This window comes from Oncorhynchus gorbuscha, unplaced genomic scaffold (genome assembly GCF_021184085.1).
Source record: "Oncorhynchus gorbuscha isolate QuinsamMale2020 ecotype Even-year unplaced genomic scaffold, OgorEven_v1.0 Un_scaffold_2060, whole genome shotgun sequence".
Taxonomy (NCBI): domain Eukaryota; kingdom Metazoa; phylum Chordata; class Actinopteri; order Salmoniformes; family Salmonidae; genus Oncorhynchus; species Oncorhynchus gorbuscha.
The window spans coordinates 30,001-55,000 of record NW_025746661.1 but is presented as its reverse complement, the minus strand read 5'-3'; the positions used below and the strand labels follow the sequence as shown (position 1 = coordinate 55,000).

General features: G+C 41.3%; 1 protein-coding gene across 1 annotated transcript in view; it reads right to left on the bottom strand.

Annotated features, from left to right (window-relative positions):
- Positions 1-25,000, bottom strand: part of LOC124024905 (slit homolog 2 protein-like) — a gene marked incomplete at its 3' end in the record, with an annotated part of 67,275 nt that overhangs the window by 36,868 nt on the left and 5,407 nt on the right. The window contains 8 exon segments of the mRNA XM_046338638.1: positions 1,091-1,254; positions 10,600-10,743; positions 11,887-11,958; positions 12,047-12,118; positions 14,129-14,200; positions 15,037-15,169; positions 16,294-16,457; positions 24,294-24,365. Coding sequence (XP_046194594.1) covers positions 1,091-1,254; positions 10,600-10,743; positions 11,887-11,958; positions 12,047-12,118; positions 14,129-14,200; positions 15,037-15,169; positions 16,294-16,457; positions 24,294-24,365 — 893 coding nt within the window.

The following is a 25,000-nucleotide window of genomic DNA, read 5'->3' as shown; positions in this document are numbered from 1 at the left end:
CTCTATGTGCCTCTCTGTGTGTCTCTGTGTGTCTCTCTGTGTGTCTCAGTGTGTCTCAGTGTGTCTCTCTGTGTGTCTCTGTGTGTCTCTCTGTGTCTCTGTGTGTCTCTCAGTGTGTCTCTCTGTGCCTCTCTGTGTGTCTCTGTGTGTCTCTCTGTGTGTCTCAGTGTGTGTCTCTGTGTGTGTCTCTGTGTGTCTCTGTGTGTCTCTCTGTGTGTCTCTCAGTGTGTCTCTGTGTGTCTCTGTGTGTCTCTCTGTGTGTCTCTCTGTGTCTCTCTGTGTGTCTCAGTGTGTCTCTCTGTGTGTCTCTCTGTGTGTCTCTCTGTGTGTCTCTCTGTGTGTCTCTCTGTGTCTCTCTAAGTGTCTCTCTGTGTGTCTCAGTGTGTCTCAGTGTGTCTCTGTGTGTCTCTCTGTGTGTCTCTGTGTGTCTCTGTGTGTCTCTCTGTCTCTCTGTGTGTCTCTCTGTGTGTCTCAGTGTCTCTTTGTGTGTCTCAGTGTGTCTCTATGTGTCTCTCTGTGTGTGTCTCAGTGTGTCTGTGTGTTTCTCTGTGTGTGTCCCTCCATGTGTGTGTCTCTCTGTGTGTGTCTCTCTGTGTGTGTGACTCTCTGTGTGTGTGTCTCTGTGTGTGTCTCTGTGTGTGTGACTCTCTGTGTCTCTCTCTGTGTGTGTGTCTCTCTGTGTGTGTGACTCTCTGTGTGTGTGTCTCTCAGTGTGTCTCTCAGTGTGTGTGTCTCTCAGTGTGTGTGTCTCTCTGAGTGTGTGTGTCTCTCTCAGTGTGTGTCTCTCTCAGTGTGTGTGTCTCTGTGTGTGTGTCTCTCAGTGTGTGTGTCTCTCAGTGTGTGTGTCTCTCAGTGTGTGTGTCTCTCAGTGTGTGTGTCTCTCAGTGTTTGTCTCTCTCAGTGTGTGTCTCTCAGTGTGTGTGTCTCTCAGTGTGTGTGTCTAACAGTGTGTGTGTCTCTCAGTGTGTGTGTCTCTCAGTGTGTGTGTGTGTGTGTGTGTGTGTCTCTCAGTGTGTGTGTCTCTCAGTGTGTGTGTCTCTCAGTGTGTGTGTCTAACAGTGTGTGTGTCTCTCAGTGTGTGTGTCTCTACCTGAACATCGGAACTTCTTGCTCTTGATCTGTCCGATGCGTTTGTTGGCGAGGCGACGGGGGGAGGTGCAGCGAGCTCCGCTGGTCTCAATCGGGTTGTCTTGGAGGTAGTCTGCCAGCCACTTCAGATGACAGTCACAGATAAACGGGTTCTGGGCCAGGTGGCTACACACACACACACACACACACACACACACACACACACACACACACACACACACACACACACACACACACACACACACACACACACACACACACACACACACACACACACACAGAGACAGACAGACAGACAGACAGACAGACAGACAGACAGACAGACAGACAGACAGACAGACAGACAGACAGACAGACAGACAGACAGACAGACAGACAGACAGACAGACAGACAGACAGTTAGTCTCAGACCACATCTCCCCTAAGTATCCCAGTGACTCAGTCTTTAGTCCCAGACCTCGTCTTCCCTAAGTATCCCAGTGACTCAGTCTTTAGACTCAGACCACGTCTCCCCTAAGTATCCCAGTGACTCAGACCACGTCTTCCCTAAGTATCCCAGTGACTCAGTCTTTAGTCTCAGACCACGTCTTCCCTAAGTATCCCAGTGACTCAGTCTTTAGCCTCAGACCTTGTCGTCCCTGAGTATCCCAGTGACTCAGTCTTTAGTCTCAGACCACGTCTCCCCTAAGTATCCCAGTGTCTCAGTCTTTAGTCTCAGACCTCGTCTTCCCTAAGTATCCCAGTGTCTCAGTCTTTAGTCTCAGACCTCGTCTTCCCTAAGTACCCCAGTGACTCAGTCTTTAGTCTCAGACCACATCTTCCCTAAGTATCCCAGTGACTCAGACCACGTCTCCCCTAAGTATCCCAGTGAATCAGTCTTTAGTCTCAGACCTCGTCTTCCCTAAGTATCCCAGTGACTCAGTCTTTAGACTCAGACCACGTCTCCCCTAAGTATCCCAGTGACTCAGACCACATCTTCCCTAAGTATCCCAGTGACTCAGTCTTTAGTCTCAGACCACGTCTTCCCTAAGTATCCCAGTGACTCAGTCTTTAGTCTCAGACCTTGTCGTCCCTGAGTATCCCAGTGACTCAGTCTTTAGTCTCAGACCTTGTCGTCCCTGAGTATCCCAGTGACTCAGTCTTTAGACTCAGACCACGTCTCCCCTAAGTATCCCAGTGACTCAGACCACATCTTCCCTGAGTATCCCAGTGACTCAGACCACGTCTTCCCTAAGTATCCCAGTGACTCAGTCTTTAGTCTGAGACCACGTCTCCCCTAAGTATCCCAGTGACTCAGTCTTTAGTCTCAGACCACTTCTTCCCTAAGTATCCCAGTGACTCAGACCACGTCTTCCCTAAGTATCCCAGTGTCTCAGTCTTTAGTCTCAGACCACGTCTTCCCTAAGTATCCCAGTGACTCAGTCTTTACTCTGAGACTACGTCTCCCCTAAGTATCCCAGTGACTCAGTCTTTAGTCTCAGACCACGTCTTCCCTAAGTATCCCAGTGACTCAGTCTTTCGTCTCAGACCACGTCTTCCCTAAGTATCCCAGTGACTCAGTCTTTAGTCTCAGACCTCATCTTCCCTAAGTATCCCAGAGACTCAGTCTTTAGTATCAGACCTCATCTCCCCTAAGTATCCCAGTGACTCAGACCACGTCTTCCCTAAGTATCCCAGTGACTCAATCTTTAGTCTGAGACCACGTCTTCCCTAAGTATCCCAGTGACTCAGTCTTTAGTCTCAGACCAAATCTTCCCTAAGTATCCCAGTGACTCAGTCTTTAGTCTGAGACCACGTCTTCCCTAAGTATCCCAGTGACTCAGTCTTTAGTCTCAGACCATGTCTTCCCTAAGTATCCCAGTGACTCAGTCTTTAGTCTCAGACCACGTCTTCCCTCAGTATCCCAGTGACTCAGTCTTTAGTCTCAGACCACGTCTTCCCTAAGTATCCCAGTGACTCAGTCTTTAGACTCAGACCACGTCTTCCCTAAGTATCCCAGTGACTCAGTCTTTAGTCTGAGACCACGTCTTCCCTAAGTATCCCAGTGACTCAGACCACGTCTCCCCTAAGTATCCTAGTGACTCAGTCTTTAGTCTCAGACCTCGTCTTCCCTAAGTATCCCAGTGACTCAGACCTTGTCTTCCCTAAGTATCCCAGTGACTCAGACCACGTCTCCCCTAAGTATCCCAGTGACTCAGTCTTTAGTCTCAGACCACGTCTCCCCTAAGTATCCCAGTGACTCAGTCTTTAGTCTCAGACCACGTCTTCCCTAAGTATCCCAGTGACTCAGTCTTTCGTCTCAGACCACGTCTTCCCTAAGTATCCCAGTGACTCAGTCTTTAGTCTCAGACCTCATGTTCCCTAAGTATCCCAGAGACTCAGTCTTTAGTATCAGACCTCATCTCCCCTAAGTATCCCAGTGACTCAGACCACGTCTTCCCTAAGTATCCCAGTGACTCAGTCTTTAGTCTGAGACCACGTCTTCCCTAAGTATCCCAGTGACTCAGTCTTTAGTCTCAGACCAAATCTTCCCTAAGTATCCCAGTGACTCAGACCACGTCTCCCCTAAGTATCCCAGTGACTCAGTCTTTAGTCTCAGACCACGTCTTTCCTAAGTATCCCAGTGACTCAGTCTTTAGTCTCAGACATTTTACATTCATTTTTAACATTTAAGTCATTTAGCAGACGCTCTTATCCAGAGCGACTTACAAATTGGGACCTCGTCTTTCCTAAGTATCCCAGTGACTCAGACCACGTCTTCCCTAAGTATCCCAGTGACTCAGACCACGTCTTCCCTAAGTATCCCAGTGACTCAGTCTTTAGTCTCAGACCATGTCTTCCCTAAGTATCCCAGTGACTCAGACCTTGTCTTCCCTAAGCATCCCAGTGACTCAGATCACGTCTCCCCTAAGTATCCCAGTGACTCAGTCTTTAGTCTCAAACCACGTCTTTCCTAAGTATCCCAGTGACTCAGTCTTTAGTCTCAGACCTCGTCTTTCCTAAGTATCCCAGTGACTCAGACCACGTCTTCCCTAAGTATCCCAGTGACTCAGACCACGTCTTCCCTGAGTATCCCAATGACTCAGTCTTTAGTCTCAGACCACTTCTCCCCTAAGTATCTCAGTGACTCAGTCTTTAGTCTCAGACCACGTCTTCCCTAAGTATCCCAGTGACTCAGACCACGTCTTCCCTGAGTATCCCAGTGACTCAGACCACGTCTTCCCTGAGTATAACAGTGACTCAGACCACGTCTTCCCTGAGTATCCCAGTGACTCAGACCGAGTCTTCCCTGAGTACCCCAGTGACTCAGTCTTTAGTCTCAGACCACGTCTTCCCTAAGTATCCCAGTGACTCAGACCACGTCTTCCCTAAGTATCCCAGTGACTCAGTCTTTAGTCTCAGACCATGTCTTCCCTAAGTATCCCAGTGACTCAGTCTTTAGTCTCAGACCACGTCTTCCCTAAGTATCCCAGTGACTCAGACCACGTCTTCTCTAAGTATCCCAGTGACTCAGACCACGTCTTCCCTAAGTATCCCAGTGACTCAGTCTTTAGTCTCAGACCACTTCTCCCCTAAGTATCTCAGTGACTCAGTCTTTAGTCTCAGACCACGTCTTCCCTAAGTATCCCAGTGACTCAGTCTTTAGTCTCAGACCACGTCTTCTCTAAGTGTCCCAGTGACTCAGTCTTTAGTCTCAGACCACGTCTTCTCTAAGTATCCCAGTGACTCAGACCACGTCTTCCCTGAGTATCCCAGTGACTCAGACCACGTCTTCCCTGAGTATAACAGTGACTCAGACCACGTCTTCCCTGAGTATCCCAGTGACTCAGACCGAGTCTTCCCTGAGTACCCCAGTGACTCAGTCTTTAGTCTCAGACCACGTCTTCCCTAAGTATCCCAGTGACTCAGACCACGTCTTCCCTAAGTATCCCAGTGACTCAGTCTTTAGTCTCAGACCACGTCTTCTCTAAGTATCCCAGTGACTCAGACCATGTCTTCCCCAAGTATCCCAGTGACTCAGTCTTAGGCTCAGACCACGTCTTCCCTAAGTATCCCAATGACTCAGACCACGTCTTCCCTGAGTATCCCAGTGACTCAGACCACGTCTCCCCTAAGTATCCCAGTGACTCAGTCTTTAGTCTCAGACCACGTCTTCCCTAAGTATCCCAGTGACTCAGTCTTTAGTCTCAGACCTCGTCTTTCCTAAGTATCCCAGTGACTCAGACCACATCTTCCCTAAGCATCCCAGTGACTCAGTCTTTAGTCTCAGACCTCGTCTTTCCTAAGTATCCCAGTGACTCAGACCACGTCTTCCCTAAGTATCCCAGTGACTCAGACCACGTCTTCCCTAAGTATCCCAGTGACTCAGTCTTTAGTCTCAGACCATGTCTTCCCTAAGTATCCCAGTGACTCAGACCTTGTCTTCCCTAAGTATCCCAGTGACTCAGACCACGTCTTCCCTAAGTATCCCAATGACTCAGACCACGTCTTCCCTGAGTATCCCAGTGACTCAGTCTTTAGACTCAGACCACGTCTTCCCTAAGTATCCCAGTGACTCAGACCACGTCTTCCCTGAGTATCCCAGTGACTCAGTCTTTAGACTCAGACCTCGTCTTCTCTAAGTATCCCAGTGACTCAGACCACGTCTTCCCTGAGTATCCCAGTGACTCAGTCTTTAGTCTCAGACCACTTCTCCCCAAAGTATCCCAGTGACTCAGTCTTTAGTCTCAGACCACGTCTTCCCTAAGTATCCCAGTGACTCAGTCTTTAGTCTCAGACCACGTCTTCTCTAAGTGTCCCAGTGACTCAGTCTTTAGTCTCAGACCACGTCTTCTCTAAGTATCCCAGTGACTCAGACCACGTCTTCCCTGAGTATCCCAGTGACTCAGACCACGTCTTCCCTGAGTATAACAGTGACTCAGACCACGTCTTCCCTGAGTATCCCAGTGACTCAGACCGAGTCTTCCCTGAGTACCCCAGTGACTCAGTCTTTAGTCTCAGACCACGTCTTCCCTAAGTATCCCAGTGACTCAGACCATGTTTTCCCTAAGTATCCCAGTGACTCAGTCTTTAGTCTCAGACCATGTCTTCCCTAAGTATCCCAGTGACTCAGTCTTTAGTCTCAGACCACGTCTTCTCTAAGTATCCCAGTGACTCAGACCACGTCTTCCCTGAGTATCCCAGTGACTCAGTCTTTAGTCTCAGACCACGTCTTCCCTGAGTACCCCAGTGACTCAGTCTTTAGTCTCAGACCACGTCTTCCCTGATTATCACAGTGACTCAGACCACGTCTTCCCTAAGTATCCCAGTGACTCAGACCACGTCTCCCCTAAGTATCCTAGTGACTCAGTCTTTAGTCTCAGACCTCGTCTTCCCTAAGTATCCCAGTGACTCAGTCTATAGTTCAGACCACGTCTTCCCTAAGTATTCCAGTGACTCAGTCTTTAGTCTCAGACCACATCTTCCCTAAGTATCCCAGTGACTCAGACCACGTCTTCCCTGAGTATCCCAGTGACTCAGTCTTTAGTCTCAGACCACGTCTCCCCTAAGTATCCCAGTGACTCAGTCTTTAGTCTCAGACCACGTCTTCCCTAAGTATTCCAGTGACTCAGTCTTTAGTCTCAGACCACGTCTTCTCTAAGTGTCCCAGTGACTCAGTCTTTAGTCTCAGACCACGTCTTCTCTAAGTATCCCAGTGACTCAGACCACGTCTTCCCTGAGTATCCCAGTGACTCAGACCACGTCTTCCCTGAGTATCACAGTGACTCAGACCACATCTTCCCTGAGTAGCCCAGTGACTCAGTCTTTAGTCTCAGACCACTTCTCCCCAAAGTATCCCAGTGACTCAGTCTTTAGTCTCAGACCACGTCTTCCCTAAGTATCCCAGTGACTCAGACCATGTTTTCCCTAAGTATCCCAGTGACTCAGTCTTTAGTCTCAGACCATGTCTTCCCTAAGTATCCCAGTGACTCAGTCTTTAGTCTCAGACCACGTCTTCTCTAAGTATCCCAGTGACTCAGACCACGTCTTCCCTGAGTATCCCAGTGACTCAGTCTTTAGTCTCAGACCACGTCTTCCCTGAGTACCCCAGTGACTCAGTCTTTAGTCTCAGACCACGTCTTCCCTGATTATCACAGTGACTCAGACCACGTCTTCCCTAAGTATCCCAGTGACTCAGACCACGTCTCCCCTAAGTATCCTAGTGACTCAGTCTTTAGTCTCAGACCTCGTCTTCCCTAAGTATCCCAGTGACTCAGTCTATAGTTCAGACCACGTCTTCCCTAAGTATTCCAGTGACTCAGTCTTTAGTCTCAGACCACATCTTCCCTAAGTATCCCAGTGACTCAGACCACGTCTTCCCTGAGTATCCCAGTGACTCAGTCTTTAGTCTCAGACCACGTCTCCCCTAAGTATCCCAGTGACTCAGTCTTTAGTCTCAGACCACGTCTTCCCTAAGTATTCCAGTGACTCAGTCTTTAGTCTCAGACCACGTCTTCTCTAAGTGTCCCAGTGACTCAGTCTTTAGTCTCAGACCACGTCTTCTCTAAGTATCCCAGTGACTCAGACCACGTCTTCCCTGAGTACCCCAGTGACTCAGTCTTTAGTCTCAGACCACATCTTCCCTGAGTATCACAGTGACTCAGACCACGTCTTCCCTAAGTATCCCAGTGACTCAGACCATGTCTCCCCTAAGTATCCTAGTGACTCAGTCTTTAGTCTCAGACCTCGTCTTCCCTAAGTATCCCAGTGACTCAGTCTATAGTCTCATACCACGTGTTCCCTAAGTATTCCAGTGACTCAGTCTTTAGTCTCAGACCACATCTTCCCTAAGTATCCCAGTGACTCAGTCTTTAGTCTCAGACCACGTCTTCCCTAAGTATCCCAGTGACTCAGTCTTTAGTCTCAGACCTCGTCTTTCCTAAGTATCCCAGTGACTCAGACCTTGTCTTCCCTAAGTATCCCAGTGACTCAGTCTTTAGTCTCAGACCACGTCTTCCCTAAGTATCCCAGTGACTCAGTATTTAGTCTCAGACCTCGTATTTCCTAAGTATCCCAGTGACTCAGTCTTTAGTCTCAGACCATGTCTTCCCTAAGTATCCCAGTGACTCAGACCTTGTCTTCCCTAAGTATCCCAGTGACTCAGACCACGTCTTCCCTAAGTATCCCAATGACTCAGACCACCTCTTCCCTGAGTATCCCAGTGACTCAGTCTTTAGACTCAGACCACGTCTTCCCTAAGTATCCCAGTGACTCAGACCACGTCTTCCCTGAGTATCCCAGTGACTCAGACCACGTCTTCCCTGAGTACCCCAGTGACTCAGTCTTTAGTCTCAGACCACGTCTTCCCTAAGTATCCCAGTGACTCAGTCTTTAGTCTCAGACCACGTCTTCTCTAAGTGTCCCAGTGACTCAGTCTTTAGTCTCAGACCACGTCTTCTCTAAGTATCCCAGTGACTCAGACCACGTCTTCCCTGAGTATCCCAGTGACTCAGTCTTTAGTCTCAGACCACGTCTTCCCTGAGTACCCCAGTGACTCCGTCTTTAGTCTCAGACCACGTCTTCCCTGATTATCACAGTGACTCAGACCACGTCTTCCCTAAGTATCCCAGTGACTCAGACCACGTCTCCCCTAAGTATCCTAGTGACTCAGTCTTTAGTCTCAGACCTGGTCTTCCCTAAGTATCCCAGTGACTCAGTCTATAGTTCAGACCACGTCTTCCCTAAGTATTCCAGTGACTCAGTCTTTAGTCTCAGACCACATCTTCCCTAAGTATCCCAATGACTCAGACCACGTCTTCCCTGAGTATCCCAGTGAGTCAGTCTTTAGACTCAGACCACGTCTTCCCTAAGTATCCCAGTGACTCAGACCACGTCTTCCCTGAGTATCCCAGTGACTCAGACCACGTCTTCCCTGAGTACCCCAGTGACTCAGTCTTTAGTCTCAGACCACGTCTTCCCTAAGTATCCCAGTGACTCAGACCACGTCTTCCCTAAGTATCCCAGTGACTCAGTCTTTAGTCTCAGACCACGTCTCCCCTAAGTATCCCAGTGACTCAGACCACGTCTTCCCTAAGTATCCCAGTGACTCAGTCTTTAGTCTCAGACCATGTCTTCCCTAAGTATCCCAGTGACTCAGTCTTTAGTCTCAGACCACGTCTTCCCTAAGTATCCCAGTGACTCAGTCTTTAGTCTCAGACCACGTCTTCTCTAAGTATCCCAGTGACTCAGACCACGTCTTCCCTAAGTATCCCAGTGACTCAGTCTTAGGCTCAGACCACGTCTTCCCTAAGTATCCCAATGACTCAGACCACGTCTTCCCTGAGTATCCCAGTGACTCAGACCACGTCTTCCCTGAGTATCCCAGTGACTAAGTCTTTATTCTCAGACCACGTCTCCCCTAAGTATCCCAGTGACTCAGTCTTTAGTCTCAGACCACGTCTTCCCTAAGTATCCCAGTGACTCAGTCTTTAGTCTCAGACCACGTCTTCTCTAAGTGTCCCAGTGACTCAGTCTTTAGTCTCAGACCACGTCTTCTCTAAGTATCCCAGTGACTCAGACCACGTCTTCCCTGAGTATCCCAGTGACTCAGACCACGTCTTCTCTGAGTATCACAGTGACTCAGACCACGTCTTCCCTGAGTATCCCAGTGACTCAGACCACGTCTTCCCTGAGTATCCCAGTGACTCAGTCTTTAGTCTCAGACCACGTCTTTCCTAAGTATCCCAGTGACTCAGTCTTTAGTCTCAGACCTCGTCTTCCCTATGTATCCCAGTGACTCAGTCTTTAGTCTCAGACCACGTCTCCCCTAAGTATCCCAGTGACTCAGTCTTTAGTCTCAGACCACGTCTTCCCTAAGTATCCCAGTGACTCAGTCTTTAGTCTCAGACCACGTCTTCCCTAAGTATCCCAGTGACTCAGACCACGTCTTCCCTGAGTATCCCAGTGACTCAGTCTTTAGTCTCAGACCACGTCTTCTCTAAGTAGTGACTAACCAGTGACTCAGACCACGTCTTCCCTAAGTATCCCAGTGACTCAGTCTTTAGTCTCAGACCACGTCTTCCCTAAGTATCCCAGTGACTCAGTCTTTAGTCTCAGACCACGTCTTCCCTAAGTATCCCAGTGACTCAGACCACGTCTTCCCTGAGTATCCCAGTGACTCAGTCTTTAGTCTCAGACCACGTCTTCTCTAAGTATCCCAGTGACTCAGTCTTTAGTCTCAGACCACGTCTTCCCTGAGTATCCCAGTGACTCAGTCTTTAGTCTCAGACCACGTCTTCCCTAAGTATCCCAGTGACTCAGTCTTTAGTCTCAGACCACGTCTCCCCTAAGTATCCCAGTGACTCAGTCTTTAGTCTCAGACCAGTCTGGCATCCAAGGCCATAACAAACCATTCAGAAATGACAAGAATATTGATATTAAGTGTCTGTGTGTGTGTGCGTGCGTGTGCGTGTGTGTGTGTGTGTGCGTGCGTGCGTGCGTGTGCGTGTGCGTGTGTGTGTGTGTACGTACAGGGTCTGTATGGCTCGTAGTGAAGCAAAGGTTCCCTTAGCGATGGTCTGTAGTTTGTTGTCGTATAGAGAGAGCAAGTTGAGGTTGTGGAGGTCTTGGAACGCATCGACACGCAGACACGCTAACTTATTAGCATTCAACAGCCTGAAACACATAGAAACACGCTAACATATTAGCATTCAACATCCTGAAAAATAATAACTTATTAGCATTCAACAGCCTGAAACACATAGAAACATGCTAACATATTAGCATTCAACAGCCTGAAACACAGAGAAACACGCTAACATATTAGCATTCAACATCCTGAAACACATAGAAACATGCTAACTTATTAGCATTCAACATCCTGAAACACATAGAAACATGCTAACTTATTAGCATTCAACATCCTGAAACACATAGAAACATGCTAACTTATTAGCATTCAACATCCTGAAACACATAGAAACATGCTAACTTATTAGCATTCAACAGCCTGAAACACATAGAAACACGCTAACTTATTAGCATTTAACATCTTGAAACAGAGAGAAACACGCTAACATATTAGCATTCAACATCCTGAAACACATAGAAACATGCCAACTTATTAGCATTCAACAGCCTGAAACACATAGAAACACGCTAACTTATTAGCATTCAACATCCTGAAACACAGAGAAACACGCTAACGTATTAGCATTCAACATCCTGAAAAATAATAACTTATTAGCATTCAACAGCCTGAAACACATAGAAACATGCTAACATATTAGCATTCAACATCCGGAAACACAGAGAAACACGCTAACATATTAGCATTCAACAGCCTGAAACACATAGAAACATGCTAACATATTAGCATTCAACAGCCTGAAACACATAGAAACACGCTAACTTATTAGCATTCAACATCCTGAAACACATAGAAACATGCATTCAACATCCTGAAAAATAATAACTTATTAGCATTCAACAGCCTGAAACACATAGAAACATGCTAACATATTAGCATTCAACATCCTGAAACACAGAGAAACACGCTAACATATTAGCATTCAACAGCCTGAAACACATAGAAACATGCTAACATATTAGCATTCAACAGCCTGAAACACAGAGAAACACGCTAACATATTAGCATTCAACAGCCTGAAACACATAGAAACACGCTAACTTATTAGCATTCAACAGTCTTGAGTGTGTTATTTCAGGTGTGTTGTACTCCAAAGGCCCTGTTTGTTTTCCAGCTGATACGTTAGGTTATAAACACATAGTGTGTTATTTCAGGTGTGTTGTACTCACAGTAGCTGAAGAGAAAACAGTCCCTCCAACAATCCTTTGGAGATTTCCGTGATCTTATTCCCGTAGAGCACCCTGGACAACACAACACACGCTAACGTCAATAGAGGGGATCTTAAGGTGTGTGTGTGTGTGTGTTGTAGCTAGAGGGTAGAATACTCACAGAGAGTTGAGAGATCTCAGGCCTTGGAAAGCATCTGGTGCCAGTTCTGATATCTGGTTATTACTGAGATCTCTGGAGAGGGAGGGAGAGAGAGTCTCAGGGAGAGAGGGAGAGAGAGAGAGAGAGAGAGAGAGAGAGAGGGGGGGGGAGAGAGAGAGACAGGGGAGAGACAGAGACAGAGTCAGAGACAGAGACAGAGACAGGGAGAGAGAGAGAGAGAGAGAGAGAGAGAGAGAGAGAGAGAGAGAGAGAGAGAGAGAGAGAGAGAGACAGAGACAGAGAAAGGAGATATATATTCCTCAGGAATGTCTGAAATGTTTACAGTTCATTTTTATTGTTGATTTCACTTTTATTTCACTTGCTTTGGCAATGTTAACATATGATAATAGAGCCCTTAAATTGAAATTGAAATATTGAGAGAGACAGATAGACAGACCCAGAGAGATAGACAGATAGACAGAGACAGAGAGACAGACCCAGATACACAGACAGATAGACAGACCCAGAGAGACAGACCCAGATAGACAGACAGATAGACAGACCCAGAGAGACAGACCCAGATAGACAGACAGACAGACCCAGATAGACAGACAGATAGACAGACAGACCCAGATAGACAGACAGAGACAGATAGACAGACCCAGATAGACAGACCCAGAGAGACAGACCCAGAGAGACAGACCCAGAGAGACAGACCCAGATAGACAGACCCAGATAGATAGACAGAGACAGATAGACAGACCCAGATAGACAGACAGAGACAGATAGACAGACCCAGATAGATAGAGACAGATAGACAGACCCAGATAGAAAGACCCAGATAGACAGACAGACAGACCCAGAGAGACAGAGACAGATAGACAGACCCAGATAGACAGAGACAGATAGACAGACCCAGAGAGACAGACCCAGATAGACAGAGACAGATAGACAGAGACAGATAGACAGACCCAGATAGAAAGACCCAGATAGACAGACCCAGATAGAAAGACCCAGATAGACAGACCCAGATAGACAGACCCAGAGAGACAGACCCAGATAGACAGACCCAGATAGACAGATAGACAGACCCAGATAGACAGACCCAGATAGAAAGACCCAGATAGACAGACCCAGAGAGACAGACCCAGATAGACAGATAGACAGACCCAGAGAGACAGACCCAGATAGACAGACAGACAGACCCAGATAGACAGAGACAGATAGACAGACCCAGATAGAAAGACCCAGATAGACAGACCCAGATAGACAGACCCAGAGAGACAGACCCAGATAGACAGACCCAGAGAGACAGACCCAGATAGACAGACCCAGATAGACAGACAGAGACAGATAGACAGACCCAGATAGACAGACAGAGACAGATAGACAGACCCAGAGAGACAGACCCAGAGAGACAGACCCAGATAGACAGACCCAGATAGACAGACCCAGAGAGACAGACCCAGATAGACAGACAGAGACAAATAGACAGACCCAGATAGACAGACAGACCCAGATAGACAAACCCAGAGAGACAAACCCAGATAGAGATAGACAGACCCAGAGAGACAGACATAGTCAGATAGACAGACCCAGAGAGACAGACCCAGATGTTATAGCCCAGTAGACAGAGACAGATGTTATAGCCCAGTAGACAGAGACAGACCCATATGTTATAGCCCAGTAGACAGAGACAGACCCAGATGTTATAGCCCAGAGAGACAGAGACAGACCCAGATGTTATAGCCCAGTAGACAGAGACAGACCCAGATGTTATAGCCCAGTAGACAGACCCAGATGTTATAGCCCAGTAGACAGACCCAGATGTTATAGCCCAGTAGACAGACCCAGATGTTATAGCCCAGTAGACAGAGACAGACCCAGATGTTATAGCCCAGTAGACAGACCCAGATGTTATAGCCCAAAGAGACAGAGACAGACCCAGATGTTATAGCCCAGTAGACAGACCCAGATGTTATAGCCCAGTAGACAGAGACAGACCCAGATGTTATAGCCCAGTAGACAGACCCAGATGTTATCGCCCAGTAGACAGAAGAGGTGAATATGTACAGTCTGTTATTGTTTGAAACAGCCCCTTACATTCTGCGTAGCTTCTTGTAAGGAGAGAAGGCTCCAGCAGGAATGGCCTTGATAGAGTTCTGCTCCAACCGACTGGAACCAAAACACAACAGATATACACTGACTCTACTAAACATTAGGAACACCTTCCATCTACTGAGTTACACTGACTCTACTAAACATTAGGAACACGTTCCTACTACTGAGTTACACTGACTTTACTAAACATTAGGAACACCTTCCATCTACTGAGTTACACTGACTCTACTAAACATTAGGAACACCTTCCTACTACTGAGTTACACTGACTTTACTAAACATTAGGAACACCTTCCTACTACTGAGTTACACTGACTTTACTGTAAACATTAGGAACACCTTCCATCTACTGAGTTACACTGACTCTACTAAACATTAGGAACACGTTCCTACTACTGAGTTACAATGACTTTACTAAACATTAGGAACACCTTCCATCTACTGAGTTACACTGACTCTACTAAACATTAGGAACACCTTCCATCTACTGAGTTACACTGACTCTACTAAACATTAGGAACACCTTCCTACTACTGAGTTACACTGACTTTACTAAACATTAGGAACACCTTCCTACTACTGAGTTACACTGACTTTACTAAACATTAGGAACACCTTCCTACTACTGAGTTACACTGACTTTACTAAACATTAGGAACACCTTCCTACTACTGAGTTACACTGACTTTACTGTAAACATTAGGAACACCTTCCATCTACTGAGTTACACTGACTTTACTAAACATTAGGAACACCTTCCTAATACTGAGTTGCCAGGTGTGTGTGTATCTTACATCTCTGTGATGGTCTCAGGCAGGTTGCCAGGTGTGTGTGTATCTTACATCTCTGTGATGGTCTCAGGCAGGTTGCCAGGTGTGTGTGTATCTTACATCTCTGTGATGGTCTCAGGCAGGTTGTCAGGTATCTCAGTAAGGCTCTTTCCTCTACAGTCCACTATGTTGTTACTGCAGGTACAGGAGTCCGGACACTGGAGAACACTGCAGGAGGGGGAGGACTGGTGGCCTAAACACACACACACACACACACACACACACACACACACACACACACACACACACACACACACACACACACACACACACACACACACACACACACACACACACACACACACACACACACACACACACACACACACACACACACACACACACGCACGCACACACACAGAGAAACAAAGAGAAACATTATGAAGAGAGATGAAGACATGGAGACACAGTATTGTACCGCTAACCCTAACCCTCCTAACCCTAACCCTAGCTCCTAACCCTAACTCCTAACCCTAGCTCCTAACTCTAGCTCCTAACTCTAGCTCCTAACCCTAACCCTCCTAACCCTAACCCTAGCTCCTAACCCTAGCTCCTAACCATAACCCTAGCTCCTAACCCTAGCTCCTAACACTAAACCTGGCTCCTAACCATAGCTCCTAACCCTAGCTCCTAACCATAACCATAGCTCCTAAACCCTAGCTCCTAACCCTAGCTCCTAACCCTAGCTCCTAACCCTAGCTCCTAACCCTAGCTCCTAACTCTAGCTCCTAACCCTAGCTCCTAACCCTAACCCTAGCTCCTAACCCTAACTCTTAACCCTAGCTCCTAACCCTAGCTCCTAACCCTAGCTCCTAACCCTAGCTCCTAACCCTAAACCTGGCTCCTAACCCTAGCTCCTAACCCTAGCTCCTAACCCTAGCTCCTAACCATAACCCTAGCTCCTAACCCTAGCTCCTAACCATAACCCTAGCTCCTAACCCTAGCTCCTAACCCTAGCTCCTAACTCTAGCTCCTAACCCTAGCTCCTAACCCTAGCTCCTAGCCCTAAACTTAACCCTAGCTCCTAACCCTAGCTCTTAGAAACAGCATTTGACCTTGTGGGGACCGACAAAATGTCCCCAGTTGGTCAAATGTTTGTTCGTTTATTATTCTAGTGGGGACTTCTGGACAAAGAACAGTTAAAACAAACAAACAAACAAACAAACAAACAAACACACACACACACACACACACACACACACACACACACACACACACACACACACACACACACACACACACACACACACACACACACACACACACACACACACACACACACACACACACACACACACACACACACACACACACTACCTGTGCATACGAACTCTTTCTTCTGGACCTCAGCCACGTTGTGTCCCCTCATGGAAGGAGGGGACATGCACTGTGTGTAGAGACCCAGACGGGGACGCTGCCTCAACCACTCTGACAACCAGGCCACGTGACAGTCGCAGAACAGGTTGTTGGAGTGGAGACGACTGGAGAGGAGAGAGAGGAGAGAGACATGTTAACACACACAGTCACACAAGTCAATAACTACAGGTAGACTAGTCTATAATATAACTACAGGTAGACTAGTGTTAATAGTGTTAATAGTGTTAATAGTCTATAATATAACTACAGGTAGACTAGTGTTAATAGTGTTAATAGTCTATAATATAACTACAGGTAGACTAGTGTTAATAGTGTTAATAGTCTATAATATAACTACAGGTAGACTAGTGTTAATAGTGTTAATAGTCTATAATATAACTACAGGTAGACTAGTGTTAATAGTGTTAATAGTCTATAATATAACTACAGGTAGACTAGTGTTAATAGTGTTAATAGTCTATAATATAACTACAGGTAGACTAGTGTTAATAGTGTTAATAGTCTATAATATAACTACAGGTAGACTAGTGTTAATAGTGTTAATAGTCTATAATATAACTACAGGTAGACTAGTGTTAATAGTGTTAATAGTCTATAATATAACTACAGGTAGACTGGTGTTAATAGTGTTAATAGTCTATAATATAACTACAGGTAGACTAGTGTTAATAGTGTTAATAGTCTATAATATAACTACAGGTAGACTAGTGTTAATAGTGTTAATAGTCTATAATATAACTACAGGTAGACTAGTGTTAATAGTGTTAATAGTCTATAATATAACTACAGGTAGACTAGTGTTAATAGTTATTAATAGTCTATAATATAACTACAGGTAGACCAGTGTTAATAGTCTATAATATAACTACAGGTAGACTAGTGTTAATAGTGTTAATAGTCTATAATATAACTACAGGTAGACTAGTGTTAATAGTGTTAATAGTCTATAATATAACTACAGGTAGACTAGTGTTAATAGTGTTAATAGTCTATAATATAACTACAGGTAGACTAGTGTTAATAGTGTTAATAGTCTATAATATAACTACAGGTAGACTAGTGTTAATAGTGTTAATAGTCTATAATATAACTACAGGTAGACCAGTGTTAATAGTCTATAATATAACTACAGGTAGACTAGTGTTAATAGTGTTAATAGTCTATAATATAACTACAGGTAGACTAGTGTTAATAGTGTTAATAGTCTATAATATAACTACAGGTAGACTAGTGTTAATAGTGTTAATAGTCTATAATATAACTACAGGTAGACTAGTGTTAATAGTGTTAATAGTCTATAATATAACTACAGGTAGACTAGTGTTAATAGTCTATAATATAACAACAGGTAGACTAGTGTTAATAGTGTTAATAGTCTATAATATAACTACAGGTAGACTAGTGTTAATAGTGTTAATAGTCTATAATATAACTACAGGTAGACTGGTGTTAATAGTGTTAATAGTCTATAATATAACTACAGGTAGACTAGTGTTAATAGTCTATAATATAACTACAGGTAGACTGGTGTTAATAGTCTATAATATAACTACAGGTAGACTAGTGTTAATAGTGTTAATAGTCTATAATATAACTACAGGTAGACTAGTGTTAATAGTGTTAATAGTCTATAATATAACTACAGGTAGACCAGTGTTAATAGTCTATAATATAACTACAGGTAGACTAGTGTTAATAGTGTTAATAGTCTATAATATAACTACAGGTAGACTAGTGTTAATAGTGTTAATAGTCTATAATATAACTACAGGTAGACTAGTGTTAATAGTGTTAATAGTCTATAATATAACTACATGTAGACTAGTGTTAATAGTGTTAATAGTCTATAATATAACTACAGGTAGACTAGTGTTAATAGTCTATAATATAACAACAGGTAGACTAGTGTTAATAGTGTTAATAGTCTATAATATAACTACAGGTAGACTAGTGTTAATAGTCTATAATATAACTACAGGTAGACTGGTGTTAATAGTGTTAATAGTCTATAATATAACTACAGGTAGACTAGTGTTAATAGTCTATAATATAACTACAGGTAGACTGGTGTTAATAGTCTATAATATAACTACAGGTAGACTAGTGTTAATAGTCTATAATATAACTACAGGTAGACTAGTGTTAATAGTCTATAATATAACTACAGGTAGACTAGTGTTAATAGTGTTAATAGTCTATAATATAACTACAGGTAGACCAGTGTTAATAGTCTATAATATAACTACAGGTAGACTAGTGTTAATAGTCTATAATATAACTACAGGTAGACTAGTGTTAATAGTGTTAATAGTCTATAATATAACTACAGGTAGACTAGTGTTAATAGTGTTAATAGTCTATAATATAACTACAGGTAGACTAGTGTTAATAGTCTATAATATAACTACAGGTAGACTAGTGTTAATAGTGTTAATAGTCTATAATATAACTACAGGTAGACTAGTGTTAATAGTCTATAATATAACTACAGGTATACTAGTGTTAATAGTGTTAATAGTCTATAATATAACTACAGGTAGACTAGTGTTAATAGTGTTAATAGTCTATAATATAACTACAGGTAGACTAGTGTTAATAGTCTATAATATAACTACAGGTAGACTAGTGTAAATAGTCTATAATATAACTACAGGTAGACTAGTGTTAATAGTGTTAATAGTCTATAATATAACTACAGGTAGACTAGTGTTAATAGTCTATAATATAACTACAGGTAGACTAGTGTTAATAGTCTATAATATAACTACAGGTAGACTAGTGTTAATAGTGTTAATAGTCTATAATATAACTACAGGTAGACTAGTGTTAATAGTGTTAATAGTCTATAATATAACTACAGGTAGACTAGTGTTAATAGTGTTAATAGTCTATAATATAACTACAGGTAGACTAGTGTTAATAGTCTATAATATAACTACAGGTAGACTAGTGTTAATAGTGTTAACAGTCTATAATATAACTACAGGTAGACTAGTGTTAATAGTCTATAATATAACTACAGGTAGACTAGTGTTAATAGTGTTAATAGTCTATAATATAACTACAGGTAGACCAGTGTTAATAGTCTATAATATAACTACAGGTAGACTAGTGTTAATAGTCTATAATATAACTACAGGTAGACTAGTGTTAATAGTCTATAATATAACTACAGGTAGACTAGTGTTAATAGTGTTAATAGTCTATAATATAACTACAGGTAGACTAGTGTTAATAGTGTTAATAGTCTATAATATAACTACAGGTAGACTAGTGTTAATAGTCTATAATATAACTACAGGTAGACTAGTGTTAATAGTGTTAATAGTGTTAATAGTCTATAATATAACTACAGGTAGACTAGTGTTAATAGTGTTAATAGTCTATAATATAACTACAGGTAGACTGGTGTTAATAGTGTTAATAGTCTATAATATAACTACAGGTAGACTGGTGTTAATAGTGTTAATAGTCTATAATATAACTACAGGTAGACTAGTGTTAATAGTCTATAATATAACTACAGGTAGACTAGTGTTAATAGTGTTAATAGTGTTAATAGTCTATAATATAACTACAGGTAGACTAGTGTTAATAGTGTTAATAGTCTATAATATAACTACAGGTAGACTAGTGTTAATAGTGTTAATAGTCTATAATATAACTACAGGTAGACTAGTGTTAATAGTCTATAATATAACTACAGGTAGACTAGTGTTAATAGTCTATAATATAACTACAGGTAGACTAGTGTTAATAGTGTTAATAGTGTTAATAGTCTATAATATAACTACAGGTAGACTAGTGTTAATAGTCTATAATATAACTACAGGTAGACTAGTGTTAATAGTGTTAATAGTCTATAATATAACTACAGGTAGACTAGTGTTAATAGTGTTAATAGTCTATAATATAACTACAGGTAGACTAGTGTTAATAGTGTTAATAGTCTATAATATAACTACAGGTAGACTAGTGTTAATAGTGTTAATAGTCTATAATATAACTACATGTAGACTAGTGTTAATAGTGTTAATAGTCTATAATATAACTACAGGTAGACTAGTGTTAATAGTCTATAATATAACAACAGGTAGACTAGTGTTAATAGTGTTAATAGTCTATAATATAACTACAGGTAGACTAGTGTTAATAGTCTATAATATAACTACAGGTAGACTGGTGTTAATAGTGTTAATAGTCTATAATATAACTACAGGTAGACTAGTGTTAATAGTCTATAATATAACTACAGGTAGACTGGTGTTAATAGTCTATAATATAACTACAGGTAGACTAGTGTTAATAGTCTATAATATAACTACAGGTAGACTAGTGTTAATAGTCTATAATATAACTACAGGTAGACTAGTGTTAATAGTGTTAATAGTCTATAATATAACTACAGGTAGACCAGTGTTAATAGTCTATAATATAACTACAGGTAGACTAGTGTTAATAGTCTATAATATAACTACAGGTAGACTAGTGTTAATAGTGTTAATAGTCTATAATATAACTACAGGTAGACTAGTGTTAATAGTGTTAATAGTCTATAATATAACTACAGGTAGACTAGTGTTAATAGTCTATAATATAACTACAGGTAGACTAGTGTTAATAGTGTTAATAGTCTATAATATAACTACAGGTAGACTAGTGTTAATAGTCTATAATATAACTACAGGTATACTAGTGTTAATAGTGTTAATAGTCTATAATATAACTACAGGTAGACTAGTGTTAATAGTGTTAATAGTCTATAATATAACTACAGGTAGACTAGTGTTAATAGTGTTAATAGTCTATAATATAACTACAGGTAGACTAGTGTTAATAGTGTTAATAGTCTATAATATAACTACAGGTAGACTGGTGTTAATAGTGTTAATAGTCTATAATATAACTACAGGTAGACTAGTGTTAATAGTGTTAATAGTCTATAATATAACTACAGGTAGACTAGTGTTAATAGTGTTAATAGTCTATAATATAACTACAGGTAGACTAGTGTTAATAGTGTTAATAGTCTATAATATAACTACAGGTAGACTAGTGTTAATAGTGTTAATAGTCTATAATATAACTACAGGTAGACCAGTGTTAATAGTCTATAATATAACTACAGGTAGACTAGTGTTAATAGTGTTAATAGTCTATAATATAACTACAGGTAGACTAGTGTTAATAGTGTTAATAGTCTATAATATAACTACAGGTAGACTAGTGTTAATAGTGTTAATAGTCTATAATATAACTACAGGTAGACTAGTGTTAATAGTGTTAATAGTCTATAATATAACTACAGGTAGACTAGTGTTAATAGTGTTAATAGTCTATAATATAACTACAGGTAGACCAGTGTTAATAGTCTATAATATAACTACAGGTAGACTAGTGTTAATAGTCTATAATATAACTACAGGTAGACTAGTGTTAATAGTGTTAATAGTCTATAATATAACTACAGGTAGACTAGTGTTAATAGTGTTAATAGTCTATAATATAACTACAGGTAGACTAGTGTTAATAGTCTATAATATAACTACAGGTAGACTAGTGTTAATAGTGTTAATAGTCTATAATATAACTACAGGTAGACTAGTGTTAATAGTCTATAATATAACTACAGGTATACTAGTGTTAATAGTGTTAATAGTCTATAATATAACTACAGGTAGACTAGTGTTAATAGTGTTAATAGTCTATAATATAACTACAGGTAGACTAGTGTTAATAGTCTATAATATAACTACAGGTAGACTAGTGTAAATAGTCTATAATATAACTACAGGTAGACTAGTGTTAATAGTGTTAATAGTCTATAATATAACTACAGGTAGACTAGTGTTAATAGTCTATAATATAACTACAGGTAGACTAGTGTTAATAGTCTATAATATAACTACAGGTAGACTAGTGTTAATAGTGTTAATAGTCTATAATATAACTACAGGTAGACTAGTGTTAATAGTGTTAATAGTCTATAATATAACTACAGGTAGACTAGTGTTAATAGTGTTAATAGTCTATAATATAACTACAGGTAGACTAGTGTTAATAGTCTATAATATAACTACAGGTAGACTAGTGTTAATAGTGTTAACAGTCTATAATATAACTACAGGTAGACTAGTGTTAATAGTCTATAATATAACTACAGGTAGACTAGTGTTAATAGTGTTAATAGTCTATAATATAACTACAGGTAGACCAGTGTTAATAGTCTATAATATAACTACAGGTAGACTAGTGTTAATAGTCTATAATATAACTACAGGTAGACTAGTGTTAATAGTCTATAATATAACTACAGGTAGACTAGTGTTAATAGTGTTAATAGTCTATAATATAACTACAGGTAGACTAGTGTTAATAGTGTTAATAGTCTATAATATAACTACAGGTAGACTAGTGTTAATAGTCTATAATATAACTACAGGTAGACTAGTGTTAATAGTGTTAATAGTCTATAATATAACTACAGGTAGACTAGTGTTAATAGTGTTAATAGTCTATAATATAACTACAGGTAGACTGGTGTTAATAGTGTTAATAGTCTATAATATAACTACAGGTAGACTGGTGTTAATAGTGTTAATAGTCTATAATATAACTACAGGTAGACTAGTGTTAATAGTCTATAATATAACTACAGGTAGACTAGTGTTAATAGTGTTAATAGTGTTAATAGTCTATAATATAACTACAGGTAGACTAGTGTTAATAGTGTTAATAGTCTATAATATAACTACAGGTAGACTAGTGTTAATAGTGTTAATAGTCTATAATATAACTACAGGTAGACTAGTGTTAATAGTCTATAATATAACTACAGGTAGACTAGTGTTAATAGTCTATAATATAACTACAGGTAGACTAGTGTTAATAGTGTTAATAGTGTTAATAGTCTATAATATAACTACAGGTAGACTAGTGTTAATAGTCTATAATATAACTACAGGTAGACTAGTGTTAATAGTGTTAATAGTCTATAATATAACTACAGGTAGACTAGTGTTAATAGTGTTAATAGTCTATAATATAACTACAGGTAGACTAGTGTTAATAGTGTTAAGTGTTAATAGTGTTAATAGTCTATAATATAACTACAGGTAGACTAGTGTTAATAGTGTTAATAGTCTATAATATAACTACAGGTAGACCAGTGTTAATAGTCTATAATATAACTACAGGTAGACTGGTGTTAATAGTGTTAATAGTCTATAATATAACTACAGGTAGACTAGTGTTAATAGTGTTAATAGTCTATAATATAACTACAGGTAGACCAGTGTTAATAGTCTATAATATAACTACAGGTAGACTGGTGTTAATAGTGTTAATAGTCTATAATATAACTACAGGTAGACTAGTGTTAATAGTGTTAATAGTCTATAATATAACTACAGGTAGACTAGTGTTAATAGTGTTAATAGTCTATAATATAACTACAGGTAGACTAGTGTTAATAGTGTTAATAGTGTTAATAGTCTATAATATAACTACAGGTAGACTAGTGTTAATAGTCTATAATATAACTACAGGTAGACTAGTGTTAATAGTCTATAATATAACTACAGGTAGACTAGTGTTAATAGTGTTAATAGTCTATAATATAACTACAGGTAGACTAGTGTTAATAGTCTATAATATAACTACAGGTAGACTAGTGTTAATAGTCTATAATATAACTACAGGTAGACTAGTGTTAATAGTGTTAATAGTCTATAATATAACTACAGGTAGACTAGTGTTAATAGTGTTAATAGTCTATAATATAACTACAGGTAGACCAGTGTTAATAGTCTATAATATAACTACAGGTAGACTAGTGTTAATAGTGTTAATAGTCTATAGTATAACAACACTCACAAGGTTCTCAGTTTGGGCATGTGGTTGAAACTAGTGTTAATAGTCTGTAATATAACAACACTCACAAGGTTCTCAGTTTGGGCATGTGGTTGAAACTTGCCACCGACAGACGACTTATATTGTTGTTGTTCAGAGTTCTGCAGAGAGAGAGAAAGAGAGACAGAGAAAGGGGGTAGAGAGAGAGACAGAAAGAGAGAGAGGGATAGAGAGAGAGAGGGATAGAGAGAGAGACAGAAAGAGAGAGAGGGATAGAGAGAGAGACAGAAAGAGAGAGAGGGATAGAGAGAGAGACAGAAAGAGAGAGGGGGTAGAGAGAGGGGGAGAGAGAGACGGAGAGAGAGACGGAGAGAGAGAGGGAGAGAGAGAGGGAGAGAGAGAGAGACAGAAAGAGAGAGAGAGGGAGAGAGAGAGAGACAGAAAGAGAGAGAGGGATAGAGAGAGAGAGACAGAAAGAGAGAGAGGGATAGAGAGAGAGAGGGATAGAGAGAGAGACAGAAAGAGAGAGAGGGATAGAGAGAGAGGGGGATAGAGAGAGACAGAAAGAGAGAGAGGGATAGAGAGAGAGAGGGATAGAGAGAGAGACATAAAGAGAGAGAGGGGGGTAGAGAGACGGAGAGAGAGAGGGATAGGGAGAGAGACAGAAAGAGAGAGGGGGAGAGAGAGAGGGAGAGAGAGACGGAGAGAGAGACGGAGAGAGAGAGAGGGATAGAGAGAGAGGGGGAGAGAGAGAGGGGGAGAGAGAGACGGAGAGAGAGACGGAGAGAGCGAGAGA